We start from the raw sequence: 24,874 nt of genomic DNA on the forward strand, positions 1-24,874 counted from the left end.
GTTGCAGGTGGAAATGCCAGGGGAGTGGTTCAGAGTTTGGTAGATAAGAAGAGACTAAGGAGGAGAATGAAAGATCAAAGAAGACTTAATATAGGCGATAACTTCTGAATTAAGTCCTTAAAGATGAATTTGTCAAGCAAACAAGGGCTTGACAAATTGGTCAAGCAAATAAGGGCTTAATTTAGATTGCCTTTTACTACCCTGCTTTTCTATCATGGGTTTCTTCCTGCCTGTGTGTCCTGACACCCAATTTCCAAGGAGATAACAGTGCTCTCAGATTTATTTCAGAGACAATCATTTAAATATATATATAAATCCTAGCTCCTTTGCTTGTCAAGAATTGTGAGTCTTGTTTATTAATTGCATGAAGTCACCACTGTACAGTGTCATAATAGTACATAAATGGCTGCCATTGTATACCAATTAAAGTGTTAATGAACTTTCTGTTCATACTACCTGGCTGTCATGTTGCCAACTAAAGCTATTGGTAAGGAAGTGGGAAAGAACAAATATCAGATAGGAGAGTAGAGGTGCCTGCACAGTGTGCAATCATATGAAGTCATGATGGCACGTATTTCAAAGACTGGCAATAGGAATAGACATTGTTGGAGGTACAGCTACAGGGCTTCCTATGTTTGTAAGTCCCTGTGGACATTGCTCAGTCTTAGGCCAAACTGTAGGATACAGTGGTAGGTAAGAGTGTGGGACTCAAAGGTGGACACATCTGGGTTGTAATCCTGGCTCCACGACTCATTAATTTTGTGATCTCACACAAATACTTCAATTATCTGACCCTCAGTTTCCTTATTTGTAGAATGGAGATAAGGGCAGTGTCTACTCCATTGAATGATGTGATCTATATCAAGCACTTGGGGTCTTGCACACTAGTAAGCACTCCGTAACTATTAGCTATCATGTTTCTTTTGAGACAGCGTCTCACTATGTTGCCCAGGCTGGAATGCAGTGGGACAATCATGGCTTATTGCAGCCTCAACCTCCAAAGCCCAAGTGATCCTCCCACCTCAACCTCCTAAGTAGCTGGGACCACAGGTGTGCACCACCACTCCCAGCTATAAATTAAATTAAATTAATAATATTATTATTATTTCCCTCTTACACACATGCACATGCACGCGCGCGCGCGCACACACACACACACACACACACACACACACAATTCCTCCTACTGTGGACCTGAGGGTTGTCTTTCTTGCTGTTATATATTTTCTCTTTCTAGACCCAATACAAAATGTAACATGATCTTTTAGCTTCTTCTCTGAGCCTGCATTAGATTTTCTAAGAGCTTTATCACTGGTATCGTAACTTGCTTGTTTCATTCCTTTCTTACTCCTACCCTCTCTACATAGTACATATTAGGCAGGGACCCACGGTGTCAAGGGTACCTATGAACACATCACCACAGAGAATCTGCTCATTCCTGGGCAAGTACAAATGAGTGGAAGCCCATTCACACAAGCCAGCCAGCTTTCTGTGATAGAGTGGACTCCGCTGGGCCTTAATATTTGACTGATGTTCATTTTCATCATGCATAATCCATAATCCATTATGCTGATATACTCTTTCAGATTAGTGGAACATTTCAAGTAACTATTCCACCAGTTTTGCTTGGGTATACTTGGAGTAATACTTATGTATTTCCTAAAGAAGATTCCAATGAGCAGAATTTAAAAGAATGTACATTCTTAAATATTTTTGCTACCATTGAACCTCAAATATCGTATGTCACCTGTAATCCAACACTAGATAAGGTAGGTTTTTTACATTGAATTTCTTTTATATGTACCATCAAAGAAGTATAAACTATTTTAAAAACCAGTAATAATAATTTCAAAGATGGCAAAAATAAACATTGGTTCTTGATATTTTCCTGTGAGAACAGTATAGTACAATGTTGAAATACTTTAAATTTTATTCCAGTTTTTAGATCAAACAGAGGTCTTGCAGAGAGCACAGATTTTTAAAAAGAATTGTAAGGCAATGTTTCCCAACCGAAGAATCATAACTACTGTTTTTAATGATGAAGGGATACAGTTCTTAGTCACAAGATATATCAAGGCATTAAATCCACCTCAGCAACTTCTGGATATATTTCTTCACAATTCTAATGCAACATTTGTAAGTTATAATTATTTTTAACAGCTTCATTGTGATTAAAGGGCATCTGTGAAGAATCACTTTTACCTTTTGTGTATTTGGTTTCAATTTAGTGAATTGTCTGTCCTCAGAATATTTGTACTGTTTGTGAGTCATAAAGCTCCCTTAGCTGGACTCTTTAAGCTAAAATCAAGTTCTAATTTAGATTGCCTTTTGCTACACTGCTTTTCCATCATGGGTTTCTTCCTGCATGTGTGTCCTGACACCCAATATCCAAGGAGGTAATAGTGCTCTCAGATCTATTTCAAAGACTATCTTTATCTTTTAAAAAATATGTACAAAACTGAGCTCCTTTGCTTGTCAAGGATTGTGAACCTTGTTTATTACTTGCATGAAGTCACCAGTGTAGAGGGTCATAATAGCACATAAATGGCAGCTATTGAATATCAGTTAAAATGTTCTTGAAGTTTCTATGTTAACACATTGTTTATTTGCACCCCTTTCTCCTTTCCTAGATTAGTCTGAGTCTTTGTCTCCAGCACTATAGGGGAAAAATACATAGTATAACTTCTATTGTTTGAGAAAGCATACTGTGCTACCCTAATATCTCCCTGCTGCGGCAGCTTATAATAAAGTTATATTCACAAAAATAATTGTGATAGATTTGAACCAAAAAACAAATAAAACATTTGCTATTCTTCAATATCTTAAAATGTTTTAACAGCTGTACTTTAAAGTATGTGTTTAATGTGGAAACATTATTTTAATATTTAATATTTTAATAATTAATAAATTACTAAATAATTACTAAATATAAATACAATATAATGGTTACATGCACTCTGTGCAGTCAGTCCAACTTGGGCTCAGTTTCCCAGGGACTTCACATACTGTATTAGCCACGGAACCCAGGGTAAGTTATTTTATTACTCCAAGCTTATTTCCTCTTCTGTAATACTAGAATAATAATAGTGTCTCCTTTTATAGGCTTAGATTATATGCTAAATGAGACAGTGCATGTAAAGCATTGTGCTAAGCGATGGACATACAGTACACACTCAATAAATGTGGATATTATTCTAGGACCTCATTGCTCGATTTGTATCTTTGATTCCTTTTATGCCTAATACACCGGATGAAAATGATGGTTCTGATATATGGATGACATCAGAGGTAATAAATTACATGTTATAATTAAAATTTCTTTTAAGGAAACCTTTTAAAAATATTATGTATTTATATATTACTTTACCTTGTGAAATTTAAAAGTATTTGATAATTTTATATATAATCTTCAGCTCTATAATAATCTATGGAAATAATTCATGAATACCAAAAATCTTTTCAGCATTCTAAGTGGTAGCTCATGAATATTTTGACTCAACGGGAATTCCAGGAGTATAATATTATGCCATTCTCCAAAGAGCAATATGACTTGTCACTATGGAGTTGGCCAGACCCTGAAGTCTTGTGCAAGCACTGTCACTTCCCAAAAGCTTCACCTCATTACCCCCATGTGAATGAAGAGCTCGTATAGCAGTGCTCTTCCTTAGCACTTAAAGTCCTCCTTAGTCTGATTGCCAAATAAAATACAGGCCCCATGAGATATTCAGGACAAACTTTAAGAAATTATTTGTTGTTTATCTGAAATTCAAATCTAACTGGGCATCCTCTAAGTTCTTTTCTAAGTCTGGCAACCCAAAGTAGAGTATTTAGAGTATTTCTTCCATTTCAGCTTAAATCATATTTGTGTCATAAACCATGAGTGTATGACTGATTCGGTTTCACAAGAAAAGAATTATTTTCTTTCACCTAACACACAGTCTTTGGAGTAAAACAAACAACCAACCTTGGTTCAAATCCTAGTTCAAAGGCTTCATAGCTGTGTGACCTAAGAGAAGTTAACCTCCTTGGACCTGAATTTCCTTATCCATGTCATACAGGAGTTTTCAAAAGACTAAATGTAGTAACATGCAAAGCATCTGGACCTCAGGAAAACTTAGTTCCCTACTGTCATCCTCTCCCTTCTCCTCTGATAAAATCCAGAACCTTCTTGGCCTGACAATGAAGACTGTTGTTATTCTGCCCTTAGCTCACCTGTTCACACAGTTCTTTCAGAAGGGCCTCCTTAACGATCCTCCCTAACTCCCATCCTTCACCATCAGGTTCAGCCAGTGCACACTGATAGGGCCATATCAGTTGTTCAAACATTGCAGTGCTTCCATACTGATTAGTAAATAGTCATTGCCATGAGCATTCTAGCTCCCCAACCCTTACCCCCACCTCCCTGGCCCCCACAGCTCCTTCTCAGGGACTGTATTGAACTAGAGAGTACGTGTCACATCATTTTTTTTTTTTTTTTTTTGAGATGGAGTCTCGCTCTGTCGCCAGGCTGGAGTGCAGTGGCACGATCTCGGCTCACTGCAACCTCCGACTTCCTGGTTCAAGCAATTCTCCTGCCTCGGCCTCCTGAGGCCAGCTGAGTAGCTGGGATTACAGGCACGCACCCCAGGCCCAGCTAATTTTTTTTTTTTTTTGTATTTTAGTAGAGATGGGGTTTCACCATATTGGCCAGAATGGTCTCAATATCCTGACCTCCTGATCTGCCCACCTCAGCCTCCCAAAGTGCTGGGATTACAAGCATGAGCCCCCGCACCTGGCCACATGTCCCATTTAAATGGTGTAGCCACTAGTCAGCAACAGATTGTTGCCATCTGAACATTTGGACCCAAGTCTTTGCTAGAGTTTTGTTTGTTTGTTTTGTTTTGTTTTGTTTTTTTCCCCCAGAATCCAGAAATCCAGAGTTTTCTATGAAAATATTCTCTCTTTTTTTGACATTCTGGGTGCCAAACAAAACACACCAGTAGACTAGAACTAGGTCATAGACCACCAGTTGGCTACGTCTGCTATAGTTTTTCTCCCTTGCTATATTGCTGTGCTTTACTGGGCACTGTCTATTTGATCTGTTACATACTGCTCAGCTGTTCAGCTCTTTGAGTTGAAGAAGTTTCAGTCACTTTTCCTGACTAACATTCAACTCAGATTTCTTCCTTTCTTTGAGTTGAGAGTACTATATTGGTACAGGACAGGATGTAGTTCCACAGCCCAAAGGATCACTTCCTGCAAACACTATATGATTCCCTATCAGATAAGGTTCCTCAAAATACCAGTCCATATGTCCCTGCTTGCCCAGGGCACTTTAATATTTGTCCTAAACAAAAACATCCCATTTTGGGTATAAATTGTCTGGTCACTCTATACAATATCTACATTAAGTGTTCTATAATAAAGGTGGCCCCAATGCTCCAAGTCAATGTTCTCTTCTTCTAATGCCCTAGCAAAGCCGGAGCTGTCTGCTCTGCTATCAACTTAGCAACTCGGTAAAAATAAATGTATTTGGGACTGGAGTGAGTAGAGGTGCTCCGCATCAGTCAGATGCTTGCATTACTCAACTTTTCCGCTCTTTTCTTTTTTTGTTCCTATTGCTTTTCTCTTAGCGCTGCATCAGTTTGGCTATTGGAAATAAGGAGGAGCATGCCATCCTTCTCTGTAATTTCTTTCTGTATTTTGGAAAGAAGGCACTGGTCCTCTTGGGAACCTCAGTGTTAGAAGTAAGTGCTGGAGTTCATATTGCAATAATGTAAGCAAAAGGAAATCAGATTTCAGCTGCAAGTTTAGAAGACTTCAAACCCAGGTTTCCATCTCTTCACAAACTAATTTGAAATTTCATGGGCAAGCAATGGTTAAGAGGATAATGTTTCCTTTTGCTTTTCTCCTTTGTAAAATAGTACTAAAAATAGTGCTACATCATACTGGGAATATTAAATTACTTAGTACATATTAAGGGACTGAGAGCAGCACCCGGACTCAATAAAGGTGGTGGTGGTGGTGGTGGTGGTAATGTAGTAATAGTTATAATGCAGTTTCGGTGGCTGTTATCCATCCTTACCACCATGATCACCATATGGTTTTTGTTTTTTGAGATGGAGTTTCACTCTTGCTGCCCAGGCTGGAGGGCAATGGTGTGATCTCGTCTCACTGCAACCTCCGCCTCCCGGGTTCAAGTGATTTTTCTGCCTTAGCCTCCCAAGTAGCTGGGATTACAGGTGCCTGCCACCACACCCAGCTAATTTTTTTGTATTTTTAGTAGAGATGGGGTTTCATCATATTGGCCAGGCTGGTCTTGACTCCTGACCTCAGGTGATCCACCTGCCTTGGTCTCCCAAAGTGCTGGGATTGCAGGCATGAGTCACCGTGCCCGGCCCATCATATGTTTCTAATAAGTGTATTTTAAGATCTGTAAAAAACACTTCTCCTCATGCTCCATTGCTGAGGTTTTAATCTTATAAGAAGTGAGCCATGAATTAATGTTTCCCTATCTGAACTGTTTATAGCTTAATTTATATGCTGCTTCTACATTTGTATCACCAGACAGCTATTATTTCTGAACTGTTTCTACCCCTACCATGAGTATCTTGCTAAGTGTCAGTATTTACAGTCTTGCCTTATGGTTTTTGTCGTGATGATTTATTTCCCTGTATTCTCCTGGCATCATTTATTATTTCATTGCCAAGCTTGTTAACTATTAATAGAAGTTCATTCCCTCTATATGATCCCCTGCCGTAGTTGTAAGTGCCACTAGATGGCAGTAAACAGTCAACAGTATTTTGGCAACTATTTGCGTTAGTACCTGTGGACCAATACTGCAGGAGGTAGCCCTGCACAGTTTCACCTTAGCCATGTGGTTAAGGTAAAGCCTCCTCTTTACTATAAAGACGATGAGCACAGAGACCAAGAGCAAGGGCTGTGGAGTCAAGGAGAGCAGGCTGCACAGCGTAGTTTTAAGAATATGGGTTTGGGGGACAGTCAGACACAGGTTTAAAATGCAGCAATTGCTGAGCATGGTGGCTCATGCCTATAATCCCAGCACTTTGGAGGCTGAGGATGGAGGATTGCTTGAGCTCAGGAGTTCAAGGCCAGTCTGGACAACACAGGGAGACCCCACCTCAAATAAATAAATAAATAAATAAATAAATAAATAAATAAATAAGCAAGCCAGGCATAGTGACACATACCTGTAGTCCCACATACTTAGGAGACTGAGGAGGGAGGATCACTTGAGCCTGGGGGGTCGAGGCTGCAGTGAGCTATAATGGCACCACTGCACTCCAACCGGGCAACAGAGTGAGACCCTGTCACAAACATAGACAAAAAAACCCAGCAGTGCCACTAACTATATGATCTCAGCCTTGTTTACTTCTCTGAGCCTCAGTTACCTCCTCATGAAATAGGAGTAGTGCCACTCACGGGCTCTTTTGACAAGCCTCTTAACCTCTGATTCTTTATATGAAAGATGGGCATAACAATCACCCCTTCCTCCCAGAATTTCGAGTGAATGAAAGTGACAAAGTTAGTGTTAATTCTTAGCATAGTATCTGATGCATATAAATACTCAGTAAATGTTAAATATTATTTAACATTATTATTATTACCTAAAAAATTTTATTCTTTGCTAGGATAGGATTACACTACAAAAGGTCTTATCATTCAGAGCAAAATAATAACAACATAATAACTACTTTTTATTCCTCAGACTGGTTTCCTGCATACTTTCCCTTTAGCTTCTAATTGCAAATCCTGTTCCCAAATTTAATTTAATGGCTTTTTAACTTTACTTGGTTTTGTCAGAGCCTTAAGCCAGTTTCCATTTCCTATCTCTGCCTGGTGTTCACCCTCAGTCTCCAAGTATATTCTAACCAAAGCAGGGATAGACCATATAGCATCTTGTATGAATTAGACAAAAGTGCCCTACCTCAAAACACTGCAGTACTATCTGTTGGGAAATCCTTGTAATACACTGATTTGTTAAAACAACAGCCGTGTTACCATCAGGGCACGCTCTGCAGGACCATACATGACAGCACTGGCTCACAAGTTTTTTCATCTGAATCCTCATGCTAACCTGGGGCTGAGGATTTCTGGAGCTTTGGTGTTTTTGTTTGCTTGCTTGTTTTTTCATTTCAAAGAAAATGTAAAAGCCCTCAAAAAGGCTTTTATTTATTTTTGTTGTTTGTTTGTTATTGAGACAGGATCTCATTCTGTCACCCAAGCTATAGGGCAGTGGCATTATCACAGCTCATTGCAGCCTTGACTCTCAGGCTCAAGTGATCCTCCCACCTTAGCCTCCCAAGTAGCTGGGACTACAGGTGTGTGTGCCGCTGTGCCCAGCAAATTTAATTTGTGTGTGTGTGTGTGTGTGTGTGTGTGTGTGTGTGTGGTAGATACAGGGTCTCCTTATGTTGCCTGGGCTGGTCTCAAACTCCTGGGCTCAAGCGATCCTCCCACCTCAGCCTCCCAAAGAGCCGGGATTACAGGCACAAGCCACTACACTCCGTTAAAAAAGGTTTTAGAAATTAGAATAATCATGGTATAATTTCCATATACAGAAATTATTACAATCCACCAAAAATTACTTTCTTTTTTCTCATACAGGGGCATGTGGCTTATGTAGTAACTCAAGAAACTAATGAATATTTGCTTTGGAATCCATCAACTGGCCAATGTTATAAGCAGTTTGACCCGTTTTGTCCCTTAAAAAGCATAGATTGTTTGTTTGATGATAGAAATGTAAGTATATGGGGGAAAAAAGTCTTGAGTTATCTCCTCAAGAATCACCCTGGCTACACACTAGAATCAGCTGGGGAACTTTAAATATGGAGAGTCTATCAGATTCCCTAGGGCATGGGGCCGGGGCAATCTTTTATCCTGAAAGCTCCTCCAGGTGCTCGTGTAGTGCCTTCAAGGGTGAGAACCAATGAGGTAGTCTAATGATCATGAAACCCTAGAATCTCTTTATCTCCTGCCTCAGAAACCCCCTGGGATTCTGCCACTTCATTGAGTAGTAAGACTGTAAAATTTTGCTCCTTCCTTACCAACAATGGGCCTTGTGTTCCTATGGACCTACACTAATGTTATGTTAATGTTTTCATAGGTCTGGTTTAATATTCAACAAAATAATACACCAATGGCTGTATTTTTTGACTATTCAAAGGAAAGTTTCTGGAAGCAGTTGCTTCCAAAAAACGTTCAAGGGACAAAAGTACAAAGCATACAGGTAAATCATATTTTCCCAGGTGTGTCTATATGAGAGTTACCATTGCTTCTAATCTTTACTAATTGTGACAGCTCTTATTATGTTTTATAGTTGGTTGCTTACTGAAATATTTGGCAATATTAATAAAAAACTAGTTTTCTCTGCCATCCAGCTCATGGGCTCTTTCCCCTACTTGCAAAAAAATAAATTGAGAAGAAAGTGACATCTCAAATGCAAATTTAGATGCCAAAATAGAATTTAAAATTTTTTCATCATAAAACATAACATATAATGTTCAAGATATGTAGTAAGTTCTTACTCTGACCTAGCCCTCCCGTGCCATATCTGTGGTAATGATCAAGTAGAAAAACTGACAAACAAAAAGCTTTCTGGACTCCCAACCATGATAGTTGTCTCCTGGAATAGAAAGAGGACAGAAACACTAGCAGTGAGTAGGCTGGAGCAGGGATGGCAGCACGATCTGAAAATGCTTCACGAAAGCCAGAGAACCAGAGCAAGCATCACTTTTTAAAGACAGGGACTGTGTTGGGGCTACTTCACTTCCATATTTTTGAAAGGAGATGGGAAGGAAAGCTGTAGACTCACTGTCTGGAGCCCAGGGGATAGGAGACCAAGAAGTAACTCAATCTCTACATGGTTTGGCTAATGGATCTGTGATGTACTCAGTATTACTTTGGGAAGGCACTAGAAATACCATGTCAACAGCTGTTTCTGGATCAAGGGCCAAGCTGTGGCAGGGTGTCGGCAATTGCAAAGTCCACAAATGAGGAGACAGGAGCCCAGGGGGAGGGAGGGAGAGAGAGAGAGAGGATAAGAGAGAGCAAAAGAACAATAGAAAAATTAGGCAAAAGACAATTCATAGAAGCAGTAACTTACATGCTAAACCTCACTCATAATCAAGGAAATACAATTTAAAACAATAAAATCATTGCTGGACATGGTGGCTTATGTCTGTAATCCCAACACTTGGGGTGGTTAAACCATGAGGATCACTTGAGGCCAGGAGTTTGAGACCAGCCCGGGCAGCATAGCAAGACCCTGTCTCTAAAAATAAAAACAAAAGAATGACCCAGGCATGGTGATGATGCACATGTGTAGTCCCAGTTACTCAGGACGCTTAGGTGAGAGGACTGTTTGAGCCCAGGAGGTTGAGGTTACAGTGAGCTATGATCACACCACTGCACTCCAGCCTAGGAGCCTACTGCAAGACCTTTTCTCTAAGATAAATAAACAAGAAAAACAATAAAACTATTTCACATACATAAAATTGGCAAAAAAAAATGTGTGATTATACTAAATGTTGGCAAAGAGGCAGAGAAGTGGTGGGAGCATACATTTCTGTAAACATTTTCGAAAACAATATGGTGATAATACTTGGTAAAGGTAAAGATGCTCAACCTTTGATCTGCCAATTCAATCTTCTCAGTATATACCGCAGAGGAACATTCACAGGGAGACAAGTACAACAACGTTCATTATAGAATTGCTTGAAATAACAAAAATGTGAAAGAGTTCATCAACTGGAAATCAGTACATGAGTTGTGAAGTACTTACACAATGAAATCTAACGTATAGCAGTAAAAGATGAATGAACTGAGCCAATTTACAGTTGTTCCCAATTTGACTGTCAGTGCATTACATCAGAATCTCTGAGGGTGGAACCCACATGCCAGGAGCTTTGAAGGCTCCCCAGTTGATGCCAGTGTGCAGCCAAGGTTGAGAATCACTGGCCAAGAGGCATGCATATCTACATGAAAGAATATAAAAAATGTAATGCTGAGCAAAATAAAGACATGAAATGGCATATACAGTACAAAACCATTTATGTGGAGTTTGAAAGCAATATATTGTTTATGTATATATAGATATGTGGTGATGTAGAAAAGCATTCATGGAAATGATAAATACCAAATTCAGATTAGAGGTTACTTTTGGGGAGAGAAAAAAAGGAACGAGATTAAGGAGCAGTATACAGAGTACTTCAAGTCTGTAGTATCTTATTTATTTTTTAAAAGTCTAAAACAAATATGCAAGAATGCAAAGATCAGATGTAGCTAGGTGGTAGGTATGCCAGGTGAATGTTCATTACATTATTCTCTATGCTTGCCTGTATAGATTGAAGGCAATTCACACTATCAAAAAGAATGCATGGTGGCTGTGGGGGAAGAAATCAAAGAGGGCCAAAGTGTATAAAGTGATGGGTTTCTGACTGGGCTCGGTGGCTCACGCCTGTAATCCCAGCACTTTGGGAGGCTGAGGCAGGCGGATCACTTAAGGTCAGGAGTTCGAGAACAGCCTGGCCAACATGATGAAATCCCGTCTCTACTGAAAATACAAAAAAAAAAAAAAAAAAATTAGCTGAATGTGGTGGTGCACACCTGTAACCTCAGTAACTTGGGAGGCTGAGACAGGAGAATCACTTGAGCCCAGGAGGCAGAGGTCGCAGTGAGCTGAAATTGCACCACTGCACTCCAGTCTGGGTGACAGAGCAAGACTCTGTCGGAAAAAAAAAAAAAAAAAAAGTGATGGGTTTCTTTCTCCTTCAACATCTCTTTCCCAGTCTCAAAGGAGTCACTGTCAGTAGTTTTTTGTGCATCCTTTGAACATTCTCCATGCAGATGCAAGCATATATAGGTATTTTTATATTTCCTATTTGAAAAGTCATTTTAAAGAAGGGGAAATATGCTTCTCTCTCTTGAGCAAGCCACATTTAAAGCCTCTACAGCCCATACGTTGCTTTGCCCATCCCAAAGCTGTGACCAAAGCATTGCTGCCTCCCAGGGGGGAGAATAATCTATTTCAAAATGAGGCTCTTGTTCGTTTAATGTATAATCATTCTCTTGTTCGTTCAGGTGATATTTATTGATTTCCTGCTATGAGCCAGTATTATGTTAGATGTAGATACTACAAGAAAAAAGACATGTCTCACTGTTCTTGGAACTTGGATTCTAGAGGAAGAAACAGAAGGGAACAAGCAAGTGCAGTACAGAGTGATGAATGCTGTTACAGAAGATATGACGGTGCTTTAAGGAGTGCACAGCAGGAGGCCCTGAGGGAGGGGAGTTGTAGGGGCTTCCTGGGAAAGAGTGATGAGAAGCATGAGTGAGGAAGGGTGAGCAGGAGCTGGCCTAGATAAAAGTCAGGAATGAGAATGGTCCCGAAAGACAGCAGGAACAGCGAATGGGAAGACCTGTAGTGGCAAGGAGATATCTGTCCAGGAGCTGAGAGGCCAGGCTGGCCATTGCTGGGGTGGACAGTCCTGGTGAGAGTTTGAGAGTCCTGGTGAGTCCTTTGTCCTCAGGGCAGACAGAAGCCAGCATCTCTAAGGCAAGGGCTGCTGTGATCAAAATTGTGTTTGTAAAAGCTACTCTGACTTAGGGCTGAAGCTAAAGCCTTCTGCCAAGTTGAATCTATAAATATAAAACTCATAGTTGTGTTTAACTTGTATCTCTATTTACTTCTTTCCTGTGGGTTCATGACCCTCCATCTTCTGTCTTGCCACATACATCCCAGAATAAACCACTATCTAGAGTGAACACTATTACACACAATTGTGAACACAAATTTGAATGTGCGTGAGGAGAATGTGGGTACTCAGAAGTGGTGTTAACAGGGAAATCCCCATGAAGTTTTGAAGGACATGAGTGCCCAGAAAGAAAGAGGCCATTGCCAGAAACGGAAAGGATAAACACGCCATCAACTTCTCAAGTCAGCATAAACCAGGCCTCTTTTTCAGGCCTGAAGGTGGCCTAACGCATCCACAGCAGTTGCCCAGTGAGGGGTGGACAGCCACTGGGGACAGTAATCAGGGAATTCCATCCCCCTGTCCTGTGTGAGATAGCTGTCGGCTCCTGCAAGATGATACAAAGTCATTCTTCCCTTCCTCAGTATCTCCCATCCCCTACCATGCTGTACTGTGGGGCTCCTCCCTGTGCCTGGGACCATCTCTAATCCAGTGCTCCTCCACCATGGCAGGCATCAGAGCCAGCGGAAGGGGAACTTGTTAAAACATAAGTTGCTGGGCCTCACTCACAGAGTTCCTGATTTAGTAATCTCAGGTGAGGGCCAAGAATTTGTGTTTCCAACAAGTTCCCAGATGTGAGGTTGCCAGTCTGGAGGCCACAATTAGGAACCTAGAGGCCTATCAAATGTTGCCTCCTTTTTACATAACCCTCATTCCTTTCACGAGGGGGAAACATCTGTCCCTGTCCCTGTCCCTGTCCCTACAGCTGCCTCTTCCTCAGCTCAGGAATACCCAAAGTAAAAACTGTCTAAACCCAGCCCCTTACTCTTGTCCATGTGAGCCCTGCAAGGAGTTGAGGGTTGGGTTGGCAAGGAACTTGAGAAGTCCTCCTCCCCTCTCAGCAAATCCTGCCCAGGAAGGGAACTGGAAGAAATGTGGAATAGCACTCTTCCAGGCAAAGGCTTGGAGACAGGGGAGGTTGAGATGGATTCTCTCTCTCTCTCTCTCTCTCTCTCTCTCTCTCTCTGTGTGTGTGTGTACGCACTGTGTACATACACACACACAAACACAAAGAACTGGCTTCTTCCAGCTGAAAGAAACAAATAATCAAAGAAGGAAGATGATCAACCATGTTAGAATGATAATAATATCTGATGGTTGTTGAGCATTCCATATGTGCCAGGGTTTACATGTATTACTTTATTTTAAAATCTTCACAAAACCCTAGAGCAGTAGGCACCATTATTATCCCTATCTTAAAGACTCAGAACAGAGAGGTAAAGACTTTGCCAAGGTCACAGTGGAAGACACCAGTGCAGCTGCCTAAGATTATTTGGTAGAATCCATAACGTGTCAAATACTTGTTTGAAAAATGAATTGGGGCACCAGGTTGTTTTACCCATGAAAATATATCTTTTGTAAACCCCATCCCGTTCTGGTGAAGCAGTGTGAAAATAAAAGGAAATGCTGTGGTCTGCATGTTACCTATGGAATTGAGTGTTTTTGCCACAGAAGCCTGGTTTGTCTTCCTCCTCATTATAGCTGGCATTCCAGGAGTGACTGTGATATAAACGTGGTCTCTAGAATCTATCCTGACTTTTGGTTGTCTATTTCAGCCTGAAGAAATAATGTATTTTGAAACTGATAAAAGCATGGTAGAAGATCTAAGGAATAGGTACTGTGTTTTCCCTAATCTCTTGTTGGGTTACCTTTCAGTCTTCTGACCCACCCCATTCAAAATACCTGCTAGGTTAGCAGCAGAAGCATGAAAAGGGTTCCAGCTGGCCCAGTGGCTCACACCTATAATCCCAGTTTTCTGGGAAGCCAAGGTGGAAGGATCACTTGAGCCCGGGAGTTTGAGACCAGCAACATAGGGAGACCTCATCTCTACTAAAAACAAAAACAAAAACAAAAAAAATTAGCTGGGCATGATGGCATATACCTGTAATCTCAGTGACTAAGAGGGGAAGGATCACTTGGGCACAGGAATTTGAGGTTGCAATGAGGTATGATCACACAACATACCACTGCGTTTCAGCCTGGGCAACAGAGTGAGGCCTTGTGTAAAAAAGAAAAAAAAAAAAAGTTCCATTGAACCACCTGGCTCTTGTTACATCCATGGAAAAGTGGCCCCTCTGCCATCCAGGGCATTCTTTGATGGGACAGACTAAGTTAACTCTGGAAACATTGTGGGTCCCCACTGGAAAGTTCTCAACATAGATGCCTGTTGAGCCTATAGTAATAATAATGCAGTAGTCAACACTTCTTGAAAGGACATGAAGGTAAATGACCCGTGACTTGACATCTGGTAAAAACATCCCAGTTAGGCCATAGAAACAGCAGTGCTGCCACTGCTGGACACTCCCAGCCTCCCAAGCACCTACACATAAGTGCCTGAGGAAGTCAGTCAGTCAAGCCCAGAGGGCCACAGGCTTTGCAGCAGGACTCACTCCCAGGCCATGTGTGTCAGAGGCTTCTAGATCTGACTGTCTCCAGTGGCTCACACTCACATAGCAGGCTGGCATGGAAGCCACTACCAACAAAGCAACACAGAGCATGACCAAAGCAACTTTGCCACTCCCTTTCTCACTAGCACACATCTCCCCCCAGGCCCCCACCTGTCATTCTTACTCTTCGTTTCCCAGTTCTGAACAAAAAAGGAAGAAATGCAACAGGGAAATGGTTCCCAACTGGCTTTCATTATAATTGCTTATAGAGACTATTTAAAAATACAGATGTCAGCGTCCCTGGATCAGTATCTGGAGGTGAAACATTTTGATAAGGCCCTACAGGTGATTCTGATGCATAGCCACTATTGAGACCCTCTACAAACTGCAAACTACTTAGTTGCACTATGAACTAAGCTAAGAAGAGACCTCCAGCACCTTCTTCTATAACACACACTGCAGTTAGAGAATCAATGCCACACAGTCATCCTGCACAGGGAGGCTTTTCAGGAGAGCCCCCTCAACCAACCCACACTGTGTCCCCTCTCTCTCCTCCCTGGCATATTCATCCCCAGGCACTGTTCTAGGGCCTGGATATATATGGGTAAAAATCCCTGCCCTTCTGGAGCTTACATTCAAATAGGGGGAAGCTGATCACCAAACTTACCTGTCCAGTGCCTTGTTTCCTCCCAACTCTGCTTGCTAAATTAACTCGTGTAATAATCCCATCCCTGCTAACATCATCCCAGACCAGATGTCTGGATTTTTATAAGGGCAGTTTCTTGGAAACAAAATGTCCAAGTCAAAGTCTTGAAAAGTAGGAATGTCAACCCAGTAATCAGATGGTAGGTGTTGTTAAATCACACCCAGTAGGCAACTGCCTACACACGGGTAACTGGAAGAGAGATGTGCCTTGGAGAGTTAATTGCCGGCTATCCCCAAGAGGCTTCTTGTCTTCCCAAGCCAAGTAAGAGCCTGCCTCTCCCCAACTTCATTAATGGGAATGATGGCAGACACCTTTAGCTATAGAGGTCTGGTTTCCTCCTAAGTCCAAAAAGTATCATTCTCATACTTGAATAAAAGTCACAGGCCAGGCATGGTGGGATTACACCTGTAATCCCAGCACTTTGGAAGGCCGAGGAGGGCGGATCACCTGAGGTCAGGAGTTCGAGACCAGCCTGGCCAACATGGTGAAACCCCATCTCTACTAAAAATACAAAAATTAGCCAGCTGTGGTGGCAGGTGCCTGTAATCCCAGCTACTCGGGAGGCTGAGGCAGGAGAATCGCTTGAACCCGGGAGGCAGAGGTTTCAGTGAGCCAAGATCTCACCATTGCACTCTAGCCTGGGGACAAGAGTGAGACTTTGTCTCAAAGAAAAAAAGTCACAAAACTCTTATTACATTTACTAAATGAGTTATAACTTGTCATAAAATTACCTTTGGATTCTTACCTTAGGATCGAAAGGACTCTGAAGAGTAAAGTGATGGAATGGCGACCTAAACACCCAACACATTGGAATCGACAATGTACTTTTATTTTGCGACAAATCCTTCCTAAGCTGGAATTTGGCATAGGAAGCTTTGTTTCATCTGAAGGAGATAATGAATTTGAAAGAATACTACAATTTTATTGGGTTTGTATATGATTTAATGCATTAGTGACATTTGTTTTATCTATGTTGTTAATTGCTAAATAGCAGTCTTAAATATTTCTGAAATGCCTTTTATCTTGATCCTTAAAGATAGATGCTGTAGCATTAAAATACACTTACTGAAGAATCAATATTGTTAAAATGTCCATACTACCCAAAGCAATCTACAGATTCGATGCAATCCTTATTAAAATACTAATGACATTCTTCACAGAAATAGAAAAAAAATCCTCAAATTTATGTGGAACCACAAAAGACCCAGAATAGTCAAAGCTATCCTAAGCAAAAAAACCCACAAAACTGCAGGAATTACATTACCTCACTTCAAATTATACTATAGAGCTATAGTAACCAAAATAGCATGGTGCTGGCATTAAAACATAGACCAATGGAACAGAATAGAGAACCCAGAAACAAATCCACACACCTAAGTGAACTCATTTTCAGCAAAGGCACCAAGAACATACATTGGGGAAAAGACAGTCTCTTCAATAAATGATGCTGGGAAAACTGCATATTCATTTATGCAGAAGAATGAAACTAGGCCCTCATATCTCACCTTATGCAAAATCACATCAAGCTGGACTAAAGAGTTAATTTAAGGCCTCAAACTATGAAATTGCTACAAGAAAACATTGGGGAAAGCCTCCAGGACATTGGTCTGAGCAAAAATTTCTTGAGTAATACCCCATAAGCACAGACAACCAAAGAAAAAGTGGACAAATGGGATCACATCTAGTTAAAAAGCTTCTACACAACAAAGGAAGCAATCAACAAAGTGAAAAGATTGAGAGAAAATATTCAGAAACTACCAATCTGACGAGGGATTAATAACCAGAATATATGAAGGGCCCAAACAACTATAAGAAAAAAAAATCTGATTTTTAAAATAAATGGGCAAAAGACTTGAATAGACATTTCTCAAAAGAAGACATACAAATGACAAACAGGCATATGAAAAGGTGCTCAACATCATTGATCATGAGACAAATGCAAATCAAAACTAAATGAGGTATCATCTCACCCCAATTAAAATGACTTTTATTCAAAAGACAGACAATAACAAATTCTGGAGAGGATGTGGAGAAAAGGAAACCTTCATACACTGTTAGTGGGAATGTAAAATTAGTACGACCACTATCGAGAATAGTTTAGAGGTTCCTCAAAAAATTAAAAATAGAGCTACCACAGGATCTAGCAATCCCACTGCTGGGTATATACCCAAAAGAAAGGACATGAGTATATGGAAGACATGCCTGAACTCCCATGTTTGTTGCAGCACTGTTCACAAGAGCCAAGATTTGCAAGCAACCCAAGTCTCCATCGATAGATGAATGGATAAGGAAAATGTGGTGAATATACACAATGGAGTACTGTTCAGCCATAGAAAGAATGAGATCCTGTCATTTGCATCAACATGGATGGAACCGGAGGTCATTATGTTAAGTGAAATTAGGCACAGAAAGACAAACATCACATGTTCTCACTTATTTGTGGGATCTAAAAATCAAAACAATTGACCTCATGGAGATAGAGAGTAGAAGCTTACCAGAGGCTGGGAAGGGGAGTGGGGAGTTCGGAGGGAGGTGGGGAATGGGTAATGGATACAAATAGAAAGAATGAATAAGACCTAGTATTTGATAGCACAACAGGGTAACTATAGTCAATCATAATTTAATTGCACATTTAAAAATAACTAAAAGAGTATAATTGAATTGTTTATAACACAAAGGATAAATGCTTGGGGGAATGGATAGCCCGTTTTCCATGATGTGACTATTATGCATTGCATCATTGCATACCCATGTCAAAATATCTTCTCAGGTACTCTCTCTATATATATATGGTACATATACATATAGTATATATATACACTATGTGCCCACAAAAATTAAAAATTAAAAAAAATGCATTTACTTATAAACCAAGAGACTGCAAATGTATTGAAGAATTATTACTAGGACCGTATTGCATGGCATGAACTTGTTTTATGATGTATAAATTACAGGTTTTGCAAAGAGATGTCCAAAAGGAAACCACTCTGCAACCAAAAAACTAAAAAAAAAAATCTCTAGTCATAGGTCAATTCCCTGTTATTGGTTCTGGGCAAGAGGACTCCAGGCAAGCTTCATTATCTTCTACATGCGAATTACAGTGGTCCTTTGGTATCATTAGGAGATTTATCTCAGGACCCCCACAAATACCACAATCCAGAGATGCTCAAATCCCTTATATAAAATGCCATAGTCTTTGCATATAATCTGTGTACATCCTCCTGTATACTTCACGTCACCTCTAGATTACTGATAATACCTGACACAATAGTTAGGTATTAAAAGTAATAATTATAAATAGTTACACTATATCGTTTTCTGTTTGTTTTTTATTGTTGTTTTGTTTTGTGACAAGGTCTCACTCTGTCACCCAGGCTGGAGTATAGTGGTGTGATCACAGTTCACTGTAGCCTCAAACTCCTGTGCTCAAGCAGTCCTCCTGCTTCAGCCTTCTGAGTAGCTGGGGCTACGGTACTTGCCACTATGCCTGGCTAATTTTTAAAATATTTTTGTAAAGGTGGGGTTCCACTATATTGCCCAGACTGGTCTTGCACTGCTGGGCTCAAATGATCCTCTGGCCTTAGCCTCCTAAAGTGCTAGGATTACAGGATGAGCCACTGTGCCCAGCCTGCTATTTTTTATTTTTATTTTTTTCTGGATATTTTCAATTTGTGGTTGGTTGAATCCTCAAATGCGAAACCCATGGATATGAAGGGCCTACTGTACTTCTAAATTTATACATTCAGTCAGGCCACTGACATCTTTTTGGATGGTAAAAAGACATCTCAAACTCAGCAAGTCCATAAACAAACATGGTGGGCATCTAGTATATTGTTAGGGTCCTCCTTTCCTTCTACTCTACCCCAAGCTCTGGGCATCCTTTCACCTCTTCTTCCCTATAAACTGGCTCAGTGGGTTTTTGAAAACCTCAGCCTCCCGAGAGATAGACTCCGTCCCCTTACCATGCAATAGACTGGAGGGTGTCTGCTAGGGAACTCTCTGAGATGAAGTAAGGAATCTATTGGGAGTTGAATACTTAGGTGGGAAGGGAGGGATCTACAGGCACTATTCACTCATGAACAGGGGGGAAGTTGTTTTTGCTTTGTTTTGCTTTATTTTAAAGCTTATAAATAATAGAAATTTATTTCTCATGGTTCTGGAAGCTGGGAATTCCAAGATCAAAGTGCTAGCAGACCTCAGAAATAATATCACACATCTACAGCCATCTGATCTTTGACAAACCTGAGAAAAACAAGAAATGGGGAAAGGATTCCCTATTTAATAAATGGTGCTGGGAAAATTGGCTAGCCATAAGTAGAAAGCTGAAATTGGATCCTTTCCTTACTCCTTATATGAAAATTAATTCAAGATGGATTAGAGACTTAAATGTTAGACGTAAAACCATAAAAACCCTAGAAGAAAACCTAGGTAATACCATTCAGGACATAGGCATGGGCAAGGACTTCATGTCTAAAAGACCAAAAGCAACGGCAACAAAAGCTAAAATTGACAAATGGGATCTAATTAAACTAAAGAGCTTCTGCACAGCAAAAGAAACTATCATCAGTTTGAACATCAGAGTGAACAGGCAACCTACAGAATGGGAGAAAATTTTTGCAATCTACTCATCTGACAAAGGGCTAATATCCAGAACCTATAAAGAACTCAATAAAATTTACAAGAAAAAACAAACAACTCCATCAAAAAGTGGGCAAAGGATATGAACAGACACTTCTCAAAAGAAGACATTCGTACAGCCAACAGACACATGAAAAAATGCTCATCATCGCTCACCATCAGAGAAATGCAAATCAAAACCACAATGAGATACCATCTCACACCAGTTAGAATGGCAATCATTAAAAAAATCAGGAAACAACAGGTGCTGGAGAGGATGTGGAGAAATAGGAACACTTTTACACTGTTGGTGGGACTGTAAACTAGTTCAACCATTGTGGAAAACAGTGTGGCGATTCCTCAAGGATCTAGAACTAGAAATATCATATGACCCAGCCATCCCATTACTGGGGATATACCCAAAGGATTATAAGTCATGCTACTATAAAGACACATGCACACGTATGTTTATTGTGGCACTATTCACAATAGCAAAGACTTGGAATCAACCCAAATGTCCATCAGTGACAGACTGGATTAAGAAAATGTGGCACATATACACCATGGAATACTATGCAGCCATAAAAAAGGATGAGTTCATGTCCTTTGTAGGAACATGGATGCAGCTGGAAACCATCATTCTCAGCAAACTACCACAAGAACAGAAAACCAAATACCGCATGTTCTCAGTCATAGGTGGGAATTGAACAATGAGATCACTTGGACACAGGAAGGGGAGCATCACACACTGGGTCCTATTGTGGGGAGGGGGTAGTGGGGAGGGATAGCATTAGGAGATATACCTAATGTAAATGATGAGTTAATGGGTGCAGCACACCAACATGGCACATGTATACATATGTAACAAACCTGCATGTTGTGTACATGTACCCTAGAACTTAAAGTATAATAAACAAACAAACAAACAAACTGACAAAGAAAAAAAAAAGTGCTAGCAGAAAAGGGGCTCTTGTACATATAATACACCTTCTTGCTCTTTCTTCATATGGTAAAAGAAGCAAGGCAGGTTTTGCTTTGTTTTTAGTAGAATTAGGGGATAAACAGATAACAAAGCAGAAATACAAGCCAAGGTTTAAAATGTGGAGTACCTATGTAAAATAATCAATTTAGTAATACATAGTCTACAATAATAAAACTGGACTAAACCCTGCAGCCCATGCTCAAATCCTAGTTTAACTACTCAGTAGCTTTGACCTAGGGCAAGTGATCGAATCTCTCTATACCCTCTACTCCATTAGAAAACAGGAATTTTTAAAAAAGTTATCTATTCTATCATTGTTTTGAGGATTATGTGAGTTAATAATTACCATAGCACCCAACACCTATTAAGTATTTAGTAAATGCTATCTATTTTTTTCTTCTATGTGCCAGGCATTGTGCTGGGCACTGGAGTTATAGTAGTACACAGGACAGATACAGTCTTGTACATCTGCAGAGATTACGGGTTAGAGAGAGACCAGAAAACAGGTAACTGCAATATATTTTATTAAATAAGCTCAGGGAAGGACAGTGTGCTACACAACCACATGGGAAGAGCATGTGAACAGATTTAAGGATCAGGAAAATCCTCCTGAGCTAAGCAATTACAGTGTGAAAGAATGGTTGTCATCTATACATTATTAAATAGGTAATTTTCTGTAGGACCGTGTTCCACAATCCTTTAATCCCGTCATGTAGTAGTCACCTAGTAAACATAAGCTGAATCGATGTTGAATAAATTGTTCTGAAATTCTCACTTAAATCCCCCATATGTAAAATCAAGTAATTTTCTCACCAGCAGTTTGCTGTCTAGAAAGTTTGTGGAATGTTACCTGGGCAGGCTTTGGACTCAGACCTGGTTGTGCTCCTCTCTATCTGTAAAGTAAGGATTATAATAATACCTACCTCATAGGGTTGTTTGAGAATTAAATATGTATGTGAAGCATTTAACTGTACCTAGAACATAATTTAGCACCCACAGACAACTATGATAGTATTTTATGAGTACTATTTCTTTGAGGTTTTTGTGATCTTTTTGCATACAGTAATTCCAGATTACCCAGTTGTAATGTGGGTTTATGTGCTGTTCTGTCTTTGATCCAGGTCACGGGATTTCCCATCCAGATGCCATACACTGATATACAGTCAATTATTGATGCTGTTTATCAAACTGGAATCCACTCTGCTGAATTTCCCCAGACAGAGTTTGCTTTAGCTGTATACATTCACCCATACCCAAACAACATATTATCTGTGTGGGTCTATTTGGCTTCCTTAGTTCCACATCAATGAAAAGGAAGCAGAGCAAAGTAAAAGATTGTACTATAGGCCTCTAATACCAACAAAAACTTTTCTGGTACCTTGAGATTTTGCTGTTTATTCTCAAGTCCAGCTAAGTGCTGGGCCCAATTTTTTATTCACTTACAGAGTTGGGCACTATGGAGACTCGCACCCCTGAGTGAGTCTTTGAGGAGGATTCTAGATGAACTTCTCACCAGAGACCTCTCCAGCGAGGACCTTTGGATAGTCTGGCTGTGTTGGGTCACTGTCTGCAGTAGGTCTTATTCTGGGAAAGAAGCAATTTTGGCCTCTTCTCCTAAGGCCAATGTTTCTCAAATTGTAGAATTCACATCATCTCCATTTGAATCATCTGGAGAGCCTTGTTGAAAATGCAGATTACTAGATCCCACTCAAGACCGGCTGAATCAGCACCTCCGGGAGTGAAGCTACAGAACCTGCATTATTTTCAACAAGCCCCCCCAGATAATTCTGATGCACTGTTATGAGGGAGAGCCCAGCCTTATAGAATGTTTTCAGTACTAAACTAAGGCTGGTATGTTTGATGCTGGGTCTGATACAATTCAAGATGGAAGCTGCTTAAGTGGAAAACTAAAGTCATTGCCTCTCGTGAATAAAATGTTTATTTCACTGGTAAAGAAAAAAAAAGAAAATCTACCATGTTGGGCTGATGTTGGCTTCTAGAAGCTTCTCAAAAGTTTGCACTTGGGATGCTACTGACATGAAATTCTTACAGCTCCAAGTATTTGGAAGGAACTCCCAGGAAACTCTAATCTAATTTCTCCCAATTCTGTGAGGGAGGAAATGGTCTTGACAAATCTCAGGACTCCTTTTTTCGTTAGTGAGCAGCCCCCAACTCTGCCTCTGGCACTTTTTGCTGCCTTGCTTTCTTAGTAGTGGCTTATCTAGATCCTAAGAGCCCCTCAAGAAAGACTGGACAGGTCTAAGTAGGAAGCACTATACTTTCTTCTAGTTGATTGTTTTGTCCTTCATTAAAAGAAATGTGTTTATATAATTTCCTTACATATGACAAAACAACTTGTCAAAAAGAAATAATCAAAGAATATGGATTTCCAAAGGTTGACCAGAGCAGTTTTGTATGAGGTAAAGATAAGAGAACATTCACCTCTCCCATTGCAGAACCACTGAGGTTTCTTGGTTCACTCCCACAAGCAGAGACCCCAAATTTATCTGCAGGGAATACCCAATCTATATCCGTTTCCTAAATGTGCATGGGCTGGTGCCAGAAAAGGTCTCACTTATTTGTGGTGATGTTAGTCTTGGACCAAGCTTGAGATTACTAGAAGAGGCAAAATAGGGACATGGCTGAAGGAATGCTTTTTTCTCCCAGGTTAAAACCTAACTGTATGTATCTTGTGGCATGCATAAGAAAACTGATCAGAATTTTTACTTTTATTTGAATGTTTTTGTTTAAATTTAATGTGAAGTTTTATTATTAAACAAGTCCCCCACTTTGATTGATTTAGCACAAAATGATGCTGATGGAAAGATGAGGATGCCAAAGACAGGCTGAATTCATACAACTCATTTCTGTACAGCTTTGAATATTTACATAGCTATTTTATTAGTTGTTCATGGTTTTTAGAATTGATAGGCTGCTTAAGAGTAGGGTAGCAAGTGTTCATAGGAAAGCATGGAGGACCTTTCTATATTGTATCCTTTTTACATGTGTGTTACTTTTACAATTAAATTTTTTCCTGAAAATCATGAAGTTATCTGTAATGAATCTTTTTTTCATTAAAACGTTTCAAAATACATGATTTTAAGTGGAATGTATAATTGCAAAGTTCTATATATCATTCCATAACTAACTACAGGGCATCCGTTACATGCCAGATACTGTGTATTATCTATTCAATAATGTGCTGGAGCACAGTGATGAAAAGACAAAGACTCTACTGGTGTGAGGCTGACATGTTTAAAGGGGAAACAAACCACAGCAAGTAAGTGAGAAGACTTCAGGGTGTGATGAGTGGTCTAAAGGAAACAAATAGGATAGGATGATAGAGAAGGACTTTGGTGGGGATGAAGGGTGTAAGCAGAGCAGTCAGGGAAGGCCTAAGGAGGTAACATTTAAGCTAATATTTTTTAAA

General features: G+C 40.1%; 1 protein-coding gene across 1 annotated transcript in view; it reads left to right on the top strand.

Moving 5' to 3' along the window:
* The window catches only part of CC2D2B (coiled-coil and C2 domain containing 2B), a 131,604-nt gene extending 107,189 nt beyond the window's left edge, over nucleotides 1-24,415 (top strand). The window contains 9 exon segments of the mRNA XM_073019213.1: nucleotides 1,587-1,769; nucleotides 1,939-2,136; nucleotides 3,199-3,288; nucleotides 5,613-5,726; nucleotides 8,608-8,742; nucleotides 9,107-9,229; nucleotides 14,309-14,367; nucleotides 16,596-16,773; nucleotides 22,566-24,415. Coding sequence (XP_072875314.1) covers nucleotides 1,587-1,769; nucleotides 1,939-2,136; nucleotides 3,199-3,288; nucleotides 5,613-5,726; nucleotides 8,608-8,742; nucleotides 9,107-9,229; nucleotides 14,309-14,367; nucleotides 16,596-16,773; nucleotides 22,566-22,754 — 1,269 coding nt within the window. The 3' untranslated portion in view covers nucleotides 22,755-24,415.
* Nucleotides 24,416-24,874: the final 459 nt, after the last annotated feature.

Source organism: Chlorocebus sabaeus, chromosome 9 (genome assembly GCF_047675955.1).
Source record: "Chlorocebus sabaeus isolate Y175 chromosome 9, mChlSab1.0.hap1, whole genome shotgun sequence".
Taxonomy (NCBI): Eukaryota; Metazoa; Chordata; class Mammalia; order Primates; family Cercopithecidae; genus Chlorocebus; species Chlorocebus sabaeus.